At 40.0% G+C, this 11536-nt stretch overlaps 1 protein-coding gene across 1 annotated transcript; it reads right to left on the minus strand.

Annotated features, from left to right (window-relative positions):
* Positions 1 to 4870: 4870 nt before the first annotated feature.
* LOC101622259 (olfactory receptor 140) lies at positions 4871 to 5779 on the minus strand. Its single transcript, XM_004682809.1, has one exon. The coding sequence runs from the start codon at positions 5777 to 5779 to the stop codon at positions 4871 to 4873; it is 909 nt and encodes a 302-aa protein (XP_004682866.1).
* Positions 5780 to 11536: the final 5757 nt, after the last annotated feature.

Genomic DNA, 11536 nt, shown 5'->3' on the forward strand with positions numbered 1-11536 from the left:
TACCTCTAATGAGATTTTTCCTTACATCCATATTCCTCTTTCTACCCAAGAAACATTTTCAAAAATTCCTTTGACTGCCTTGGCAGCAACAAAATGCAGCCAGCAAGCAGAGATAGCAAGAACTCCAAAATTTCATGTTATAATAAGCTATACAGTAAGATATACACCGCTCTGTCCCTGGTGAATCCTCTCACCCTCCGCATCTCTGGCCTGTACCCCAGTTCCATATGAATAAATAAATAAATAATCCTTAAAAAAAAAAGGATGATAGTGATGATGGTTATGGTGATTTTGATGACAGCTAACATTTATTATGCATTTTCTGTGATGACCTAGGCATTCATTTTATATGTTTGTGAGGCAGCAAATTTTGCAACAAACTTTCTCTAAATTATTTAAAGCCTCAAGCTATGGAATTTATCTCTGTCTAAAACATTTCATTTTTTAGTATAATGAAGACCTTACCTGTACAATGATGTGAAATTCAATAAAACAATGCTAATGTAAATAATGAAGCAGCATTTGGGTCTCTTTACTATGTTCAAAATGCCTTTATTTATCACTTAGTAAATGTTATAACATTAATATGTGTTTATCCTGCTATTGGCCATTGAAAAAAGTTAAATTTCACTTGGGAGATAGATCTAAGCGAGATGAAAAACAATTCTTGCCAGTAGCCACATGAGTATGAAATAAAAACCTCAAACACAGGTTTTCTCTTTTAATCCACAAGTATATTATTCTCAACCTAATGTAAAACAGAGACTCATGTTATTTTTAGCCTTTTTTATTCTATGTCCAACTGGCAGGAAAGGGAACTGACTCTCAGTAGATGCCTATGAACCTGTCGATGTTCTACTCTTCATGCACATTCTCCACTCATAAGCTAAGGATGAAGATGCCCATCTTAGACAAGGAAGCCAAGCATGAGAAAATTTTATTTTGCCTAAAATGCCTTGTAAGCAGAACAAATTAATCATTCAGCTCCAGAGAATAGCTGAAGGTGGAAGAGTTTTAATTAAGTTGATACAGGAGAAGTTAAATGAGATGGAGGAGTAAAAGACCATGAGGAGAAAGAACCCAAATGTTCACTTTGATAAACACTATAACAGGCTTGTAGATTTTACACACACACACACACACACACACACAGCTCATCTTTTCTTCCTATATTCTGCACTTTAAGGGAAGATGCTTTACATAGTCCCTAAATTGGATACTTACTACCTTTGTAAGCAAGATTAGCCATAATTTTTAAATCATATAGAAATTTTTTCATGAAAGTTACTCCTGTATCCTAACAGGTTGAAATGCTTCCAAAATAAGCAGCATTCATATTTTAGAGATATTTTACACAGTCTCCAAAGGAGATCCTATTACCTTTGTAAACAACATTAGTAACAATTTTTAAATTACACAGAAAATGTCTGAAGATATTCACTCCCATGTCTATTCTGAAAGGTTAAAATAAACACTCATAAACTAGTTGGGTCACCGCTAGTCGTGATATAAAGAACAAAATGCAAAGGAGGTACTTGGGTCAGTCCGTATGCCCTTTTTGATATTTTAGCTAGTAAAATTAAAGGTGCTTTTCAAATTGCAACTAAAGTCAGTATACTTTTCTAGAGTGTCTCTTGAGATAAAATTGTGGCAAAATGCCAAAAACAAGCTACTTCCTAGTGAGCCTCACTTAATTTCATATTTTTAGTGGATTAGAAAATTGGCTCAATTACACTTTATTATCTAACCACAGAAACTAATAGGTTTAGAATATAAGGTCTCAGTATACCTAGCAATTATTAACTAGACTATCAAAATGTCACAAAGTGTATGGAATTGTTGGGTTCATGTCACATATTTTTATGATTTTTATTGGATTATTTAAGTTTTAGGTATGCAGCATTATAATCCAACATCTGCAAATGTAACAAAAATGTTTCCATTGAAAGTCCAGTCCTATCCAAGTCCAACTGACACTTTTTAAATAGATTGCCTCACTCACCATCCCCCTTCCACTGGTAACGGCTAACTTGACATATTTTTTTTAATTAGACATCTACATTTTTTACTGTTGATAAATACTGACAGCCATATACGTGTTAAAAATTAATATATGCAGCAAGCTTTGCTCTAAAGTTTATAGCCATTTATATTTTCAACACGGTTCCCTGTTCAGTATGTGTGTACATAAATTCTTCCATATTGAATGAATTCTATTCTATCTCTCCTCTAAATTTGCTCCCCGAGAGCTCCTAGAAAAATTCACAAAATAGAGACATTTAGTTTGCTATAAATTTACAGCACCAACTTCAAATGGCCTGTCAACATTTTCCAGAAATCCCACTATATTTGTTAATAAACATGTTTTTAATACTTTTTAATTTAATTATGCACACAAGAACTGGGGTGTAGGCCAGAGGTGTGGGGGTTAGAGGATTCACCAGAGACAGAGTGTGGAACAAAACAGACAGATTTACTGAAATCCACTGCTGAGGGAAGCAGTGGGGAGACAGGAGAGGTTGGCCACGCCATGTGGGTCAGCTCTCTGATCATCACAGTGGTGTCCAGTTCTAGCACACACCACCCAAAGGGTGTTTACCCCAAGGGTTTTATTGCTGAATTGTTTCTGCCAAATTTCTACTGATTTCAGCACCTTCCATCATCGCATGGACTAAGTTGACCCTGTCCATGGTGCTTATTTTTCTGAGGAAATTTTTTTAAACAAATCGCAAAATTTATATTAAGTAGCATCGTGTGTAAGACACATAATCTGGAGGTTTTCACATCTGAAAAGTGGTTTGCTCAGGATCTTGTACTCTCTATCTAGTACTTAAATCTATTCTGTTTTAGGATTGAAAAAACAACAGATCTGAGGAGAAATTAGTTCTACATAGTAATACAAAAATGAAGGATGATGTAATGAATATACTTTAAAAAAACTTTTAAAGAAAAAAAATGCACAATGAAAAAAGAAAAAGAAAAAAATGCACAATGAGTGTAGTCAGAAATCTTGAAAGGGTACATTACTGAGGGTTTATATTTTATAGTAGACATATAACTAGCTGGGCAAAAATGTACCACTCAGTATGAGCACATTTCACCTGAGAACAGAGACATTGAGTTAAATCTAGCTTTCTTTTTCTTTTTGTCTAATAACTTCAGTTTTGAAACAGTTTTATTCGTGGTGAAATATTTTCTTTTATGTGTTCCTTCCTTTTTATCCAAAAGGTAATTTTATCGTTCTAGAGGATTTAGCACTCTGCCTTCTGCAGCTAAAATACAGGAGGGACTCACAAGAATTTCCTATTTGTATAGTTAGAAGAAGTGTCGCCTTGCTTAGCTGCACACTAGCTCTTTGCTCTTTGCTGTGGACTGAAGCCCATCACCTCTGCTCCTTAGCCTAAGTCTCAGATTGTGTTTATGGGAAATAGTGAAGGAGGGGCCAGCTCAGCTCCCATTATCTTCTAACACTAGTAGATTGAGAGGTGTAATTTTTTTATCTATTTATTGTCTCTACCCCAGTCCTGGTTTCTTGCACAATACTACACCATGAGACATTTGTGGGGGAACATGTACTTTTCTGGCTTTTGATATGGAACAGTACTTAAATCAGGAAAAAATATCTAACTACTTAAATCAGGAAAAAATACCTAACAGTATTGTACAAAAAAAGTTATTACCTCTAATGAGATTTTTCCTTACATCCATATTCCTCTTTCTACCCAAGAAACATTTTCAAAAATTCCTTTGACTGCCTTGGCAGCAACAAAATGCAGCCAGCAAGCAGAGATAGCAAGAACTCCAAAATTTCATGTTATAATAAGCTATACAGTAAGATATACAAACAGAAGCAAAGCCATTTCATGGCAACAAGAAACAAGGAACAATAATTTTACCAAAGGTTAGAGAGAATTGAGGCCTTCTTGTTGACATACCTGAGAATCACTCTGGACTTGAAATAAACTCTGGGCAAGGGCCTATCAATGATAGATAATAAGGACACTGATAACATTGCAGGAACAGAAAACATGGCCAGAATAAAATAAAATACAGTATTTCCTGGAAAGCAAAAAGGCTATACCTAAATTCCAGCTCAACCTTGACTAGATAACTCAACCTCAGTGAGTCTTAATTTTTAAAAGAAAACCAAATCAACTTTGCATGAAAACAATGTGAGATCTCTTTATAGAGTGATTAATATAATGCCTCCCCCAATAAACTTGCCTGCGTGTCTGTGTGTGTGCATGTGAAAAAGTGTTTTGTGCATGTGTTGGAAGTCACAAGTAAACAAGGGTAAGACTCATCGTTCAGAATTTCATAACACATTATACTTTATTACATATAATTATGCTAATGTCAATTTTAGTATGCCTTTCCTCTACCTCCCATGATTTGAGTCCATTCAGTACTAATTGTATATTTGCAATGTCCCAAACTATGAATGTTTTCTGATATTATTGTAGACAGAAATCAAGTGGAGGTGAACCATCAATAACTACTCTGATCCACATTCTCAGATGCAGAGTTGAAGGACCAGGTGAGTAATAGTTCAGCAAAGGGATTCTGCTCCTCAAAGACGCTTGGCACCCCAGGTGCATCAAGACACCCTCTCCAACAGAGGTGAGGGAGATGGTGGAGATGGCCATTGTGCTGCCACTCTTTGCAACTCAGTGTAAACTACTAAGAAATTGAAGTGACCGAATCATTCGCCATCAGTGACATAGGATGTTGACAGATGAGACATAATTTCAAGCGTTATTCCAAATTTTTATGCTCTCTTGCTCTCATTGTGATTTGAACACTTGCCGAAAATTTACATGAGGTTATTTCTCTTTTAACTGGTGTCTTGTGTCCTCCTGTCTGCAATGACTCATTTCTTCAATAGATTCTTCATAGCATTTTTCACTTCTGCATTTCTCAGGGTATAAATCAGGGGGTTGAACATGGGTGTCAAAATACAATAAAACACAGCCACTATTTTGTCCATAGACAAAGTAGATGATGGCCGCATGTAAATAAATATACAGGGTACAAAGAACAAGGCAACCACAGTGAAGTGGGCCCCACAGGTGGAGAGGGCTTTGCGTCTCCCTTCTGCACTGTGGGACCTCAAGGAGCGCAGGATGATGACGTAGGAGGCAGCCAACATCAGGAAACTCAACATGCAGATCACACCACTGTTGGCCACCACCAGCAGACCGATGGTAAAGGTGTCGGTGCAGGCGAGTTCCAGCAAGGGGTACAAGTCACAGACAAAGTGATTGATCACATTGGGCCCACAGAAAGGCAACTGAAGGACCAGGAAGAGCTGAACGACTGAGTGCAGGAAGCCCCCCAGCCAAGCTACCCCCACCAGCAGGCCACAGAGTTGCCTGGTCATGATGGTGGTGTAGTGCAGGGGTTTGCAGATGGCCACGTAGCGGTCGTAGGCCATGACTGTCAGCAGGATGATCTCAGTTCCTCCCAATAAATGGGCAACAAAGAATTGAGCCAGGCAGTTCTCAAAAGAGATGGCTCTCCCCTCATACAAGGAGTCGGCAATGAGTTTAGGAGTCATGCATGAGGAATAACAAGTATCAATGAAAGACAAATATGAGAGGAAAAAGTACATTGGGGAACCCAAGGTGGGGCTGAAGATAATGGTGATCATGATAAGCAAGTTGCCCCCAATAGAAACCAGGTAGACAATCAAAAAGATCACAAATAAAACTCTTTGCACCTCAGGGTTTTGTGAGAGTCCCAGCATGAAAAATTCTGTGATGTTTCGTGGACTTTCCATGAATCCTGAGCTGCAGCAAGAGCTTGGGTGGTAAGAGATTTACCAAGAAGTCAGTTATTCCCTCTTGCAAGAATTTTTAAAAACTGGGGGCAATCAGCATTTGCAGAACAAAGTTAACCCAAATAGTGAATCCTAAAACAAAAACTTTTTTATCATGCACATGATTTTCTGCATTTCTAAGTAATGATGTTGACAAAATACAAAGTTAAATAATAGACAAAAGCAACTCTCAAAATACCACATCTTTTACATTTCAATCAATCAGAATGAAGACTTTTATTCAGGGTGAAGTCATTTGTAATTAAAATTGTACTTATACATGTAATCAATTTTAGTTTATCAGATATAGTCAGTTAGGGGAAAATGACTTCCCTAAATACTTCCAAGTTCTTTTTAGAGCCACATTTCCAATTCACAACTGCACTTCTCAGTGCACATGTACACCCTGTCAAAAACTGAATTCCTCTGCTCCCCTTCTCAGCTCGCCCTTCTCCCTTCAATTCCTCTACTATACACCAAGACAAGTATTCATCCTTGGCATCCCTCTTTACCAGACATTTCACAATTCCAAGATGAGTCACCCCATCTTATCAAACCTTGCTCCTCAACATTCATTCATTCATGCTTCCATCCATCTGCTCATTTATATATCCCAAAATCACTTTAAACCGCCTGTCATTTCTCAGGCATGGTTTTCAGCATTAGATTAGGTCAGTTAACAAAATATGCCCAGAGTTGCTCCAGAAGCATCATAGCTGTTCCCTTACTGCAGCCATGGTGGTGCTTGTCAAATTCAATCATGTCACTACCCAGTTAAAAATCCTCCAAAGGCTCCTCTTGACACTCAAGATCAGATCTAAGTATTTGAGGCTTATTAAGTCCCTGGACCTTACTGAACCACCCATGCTGTCCCTTCAGATCCATCTCTGTCTACTCCCTTGTGCCTTGGCCATATTAAATTACATTAAACTCCCAGGTTAAAGAGTTCTCATTCATACCTCACTGCATCCCCCCAGCCTGACACGCCCCTCTTCCCCACTCTACAGACTTCTCTTATGCATCTTTCAAAATGAGGCTCAGAGATCACCTCCACAAGGAAGAGGATCTCTTCCCCATCCAAAGCTACACTATAAGGACCCCCTGTGTTCCTGCAGGACCCGGATCACCATCCCCATTCTCACTCTTTCATTTATTTCATACTTGTCTTCTTCCATCCAACCCACCTGCACTTGACCATCCTGAAAGCAGGAATTGTTGTGCGTTCAACATTCACCTCACCAGACCCAGGGCAGTACTCATGAGTATTTGTTGAACAAATAAAAAAAAAAAACTAAAGCTGAGAAATATAGGCAAGTTACAATACCTGGATCTAAAGAGGGTGACGGCTTCGTTGGAGAATTTTTATTACGTTCTAACATGGTAGAATGATAGAACCAATAGGAGTCTTAATAAGTCATCTGGTCATTCCTTCTGCATCATCTAGTCTCCCCTGTGTTGAATAATGCTTGTATTAATGCCTATATAGGGTTAAAGAAAGTTCCTGAAGGGAGAGAACACTGCAATGAGAAACTGTAAAGAAGTTGTCCCAGTCTTAGGAGAGTGAAGAGAGGCATTGCCCACCACCATGAGCTTCTGGAGAGAAGTTAGAGAACAATGAACAGACACACGTAGACTTTTAAATAGAACCTGAAAACAGACATGTACTGGTGTTGAATCTAGTTCAGACTCTGCATTAAACCCTTTACATGCTTTATTTCATTCAAAAACCACCCCAAAAATCATAAAAAGATGGTGTCCAGAATAGATCGCTAGCATGCTAATGCTTACTCCCCAAGACCAGTCGTGGCCCCATCTGGGTTCGGTTGAAACATGTGACAATAAATCAGGGCTTGAAAGGAAAGATCCTGAAGTACTAAGTGGGCCGTTGTGGCTGGTTGGAACTAACAATGAGATTGACTCCAGCAAAAAGGGCCCATTCTCACTCTGGATAAAGAAGAGATTTAGGAACCAAAATATCATTAAATCTGAACATCTACAGCTGAGGCCCAGGACCCAGAGATGGACTGATTACACTGAGAAATTTAATAAACTCCAAAGAGCAAAGTGTCCTGACCCTGACCTCTTTTAAAGAACCAGGATGGAGAAGCACAGGTTCCCACACGCAGGTCCCCTCAAGCTTTATTATAGAAAGGACTCTGGCATCTAACAGATGTGAGAGAGCCAATGAATATTTTTGCTTCAAGGAGGAAGAATATACGCTGCATAAACCTGCAGAGGAGCGCACTCAGTGAGCACACTCTACTATCCTGATGATCACTCTCTGGTGCACTTTCACACTAATGGAGTGCCATAACTGCATGGGTTAGCAAATAACACTTCCTATAATAAAACCGAGTCAGATGCAAATATCCATAGAGTTAAGATGTGGGAGGCCTGGATCCTCTGGTCATCCAGTCAGTCAGTCAACAGGTAATACACAGGTATTCATTTGCACATGGACAGATATCTGCCCTAGGATTCCATGAGCATGTTGAGTCCTACCCCAACCTGGATGAAAGAGTAGGAAACACCCTGGTCTACTCTCCAAAGCTAAACTAAGTTCACCTAGCACCATGCATTGCAGCCTCCTCACTCCACCGGTATGCTCTGCTCTCACGGGGGTCCCTTGTACCTGCTACTTCATGACCCCAGTCTGAGCGCCCCTAAGGCTTCCCTATCCAGCTCCCGACTCCAAGACTTTCTCCAGCTCTCCTGAGTCTGGAGTTTCTTTAGCTCAAATTCTGCATGCCTTTCTACACACCTGAGTTCCAACCCCAGGCATCTAAATGATTGCTGACAGGCTCATCAATTTCAACACACTGACCAATGCTGATGCTTCCCACTCCCAGCCATTGTGAGACTCATATACAAAAATAAAATCCAAGAAAAAAATCTGGAAGAATTTCTTTACAGATAGCTACAGAGTCTTAGATTCTGCTGTGCAGCTGCCATATAAATCTCTGATCCTCACAAAATATTAGATGGCTGAAAAAATACTTTAGATTCAAAAGGAGCTGAGTCTCGTTAGGCGTGAGCATTACCTGTCTCCTTGCCTGTTGCTGAAATAAAAGGAGCTGGCAGAGGACAGGTGAAAAAAGTAAGCAGAGGAAGTTTATCACAATTCCAAAGGGGTCAAGGATTCCCTATACTTGACTGGGGTTTTCAAAGTCTGGGTCTGATGGCAGGTTCTTGAGATCCTAAAATAACCATCAAACCATGGAGGTCTTAGCTCCTCCATTCAACCAGTGTGAGCCTCATTTCTTGATTCCTTAAAATAGGACAGCCATACACACCTTACCTCCTGGTGTCCATTGTTGAGATCAGGTGAGAAAACAAGTGAACAGGTCATAGACGCTATAACGCTCTGGGGGTGGGGGGATGCAAGTTGTTGATTGTTACCATTTTGTGTCTTTTTTTTTTCTCAATTCAAATCCTAGTACCAAAAATGGGATGCCTTTATGAAAACTTTGACTAAAACTAAGAAGAAAGAACTTAGGATCATTACAAAGAACCATATGAACGATTCCACTGTCTTCTTACAAAGAACATAACAGAAAACTTGAAGTAAGGAGAAGAGATAGCAATAAGAAACTTACTTGCAAGTTAAGGTGAAATATTTTGAATAATGTACAGTTTATGCTCTTATTTTGATATTTTCTCTGGGAAAAAAAAAAATCAGGGTAGCTGAAATTTTCTGAAATACCAGAGGAAGTTCTGGATTCTGTCTCTAAAGGTGGGTTCGGGCAAGCCACAGAAACAGCCACCTTAGGAGTGACTGTCCTCAAGAAGGTCCTGAGTCCATGTGGTTCTCAGGAGTCAGAGTCGGGAGAAGGGTTATGTGGGGAGATGCTGTTCCACCTGCCGGAGGATCCCAGCTCCAAAGCTCTGATGTCAGGCCTCGCAGAGGAAATCTCGAAATGCAGGACCCAGCCAGCTCGGGAACACTTTAATCCCATTGTCCAGCTTGCCCTGAAAACTGGGACAAGTTGCAGTGTCTTTGTCCTAAGTGTGTGAGCAGGAGAGCCCCCTCCTGAAAAGGCCCAGCTCCCTCCTCCCTTCCAGATGCAAGAAGCTGGCACTAGACCAGGAATTTAAACATCATAGTCCTGAGAGACCCTGTCTCAGAGGTTACCCAGTCTACTGGGTGTGGCCAGGGCCAGGCTATGGAAATACAGAGAAGTGGAAAAGTTTGTCACAAGTGCTGAAGTTGTGACCTTCCAGGATCACACTTGATGTGACTATCCCAATAAAACAGCTTAACACACTATCTTGAATATCTACAAGAAATCACTTTTCTCCAGATTTCTGCTCCAGGTTTTACCTTTTGGGCAATTATTGAACCTTTAGCCTCTATACCTCAGTTTCCTCACCTGTAAAGTGGGCCTAAAAACAGTGCCTCCCTGGGGAGCCAGTGCCTAGCACAGCAACTGTAATCATGAATACTGTGTTAAATACTTGAGGGTTGTTATGAAAGTGGGTCTTAAATGTTATGTCAGCTCTCACACACACACAAAATGAAATGGTAATTCTGTGAGGTGATGGAGATAACTAACCCTATGATAGTAACCAGTCACCATATACATGTATATAAAATCAGCACACTGTATACTTTAAATTTACAGATGTTGCATGTCAATAATATCCTCATGAAGTTGAAAAAATATAGGGTCTCCCTCACTTGCTCATTATGAGAATAAAAGGAGGTAATTTACATAAAATGCTTAGAACAATTCCTCCCACATAGTAATTGTTGTGCATTTGCCATCACTCCTCTTATTATTAATACCATCATCATCATCATCATCATCACCAAGTCACAATTCCCCAGTCACGTGTGTCTAGCCCCCTCACCACGTAGGTGCCACTGGAGCAGCTCACCTCCTTCCTTTCAGAACACGGCCACTTGGCTGAACTAGACAACCTGAAGATATCATAAAATGTAGTTATAGAAAGGAAATTCTAATTTGTTTAAGATTTATTTATTTATGCATACAAAACTGGGGTACATGCCAGAGGTGCAGAGGCAGTGAGAGGCTTCACCAAAGACAGAGTGGGGAGCAGAACAGGTGGATCAAAAGAAATACACTCACTGAGGGGAGCAGCAGGTGAGACAGGAGAGGTCTGCGGCTCCATGTGGGCTACCTCTAGGGTGGGGGATCAAACTCGCACTGAAGCAGCTCTGGCCAGCTTGCAGTGCTGCGTCCTAACCTATTGCACCACCAGGGAGGGCCAGAAATTCTAAATTTTAATATGAGACATCCGTGTCCCCAGCAGCCATCAGCCATACCACCTGCCAGGGGTCTCTAAATCAGCTTGCCTCCATCACTTGGGGTCCTACTTCCTCTCAGGCCCCCTCATCCCTGCCAGACCTTGACTTCCCCATTGGGAACCCCAAACATCTGTCTCCAGCCCTTTGCAGGAGACAAAAATCTTTTAGTATAATTTCAGCTTTTCCACTGATAAGGATCACCTTCTTTATTTTGTGACTTTAAATTTTATTAGGCATTACTAAGAGCTACTCAGTTCTTTATCACAACCTCTCCTCCCCAGAGACTCAGGATCTTGCCTTTATATAACTTCAATGATTAAGTAAGTGTTTACCAAAAAAAGCAGTCATACTCATCCCAAAGATAAATTTAGTCATCACCCTTAAGATGGTGACTCAGCTGTCATTTTTTTGCAGAGTGAATTCAAAATGTTGAAACTTCTCCTACATAC

This window comes from Condylura cristata, unplaced genomic scaffold (genome assembly GCF_000260355.1).
Source record: "Condylura cristata isolate star-nosed mole 26May11 unplaced genomic scaffold, ConCri1.0 scaffold00015, whole genome shotgun sequence".
NCBI lineage: Eukaryota > Metazoa > Chordata > Mammalia > Eulipotyphla > Talpidae > Condylura > Condylura cristata.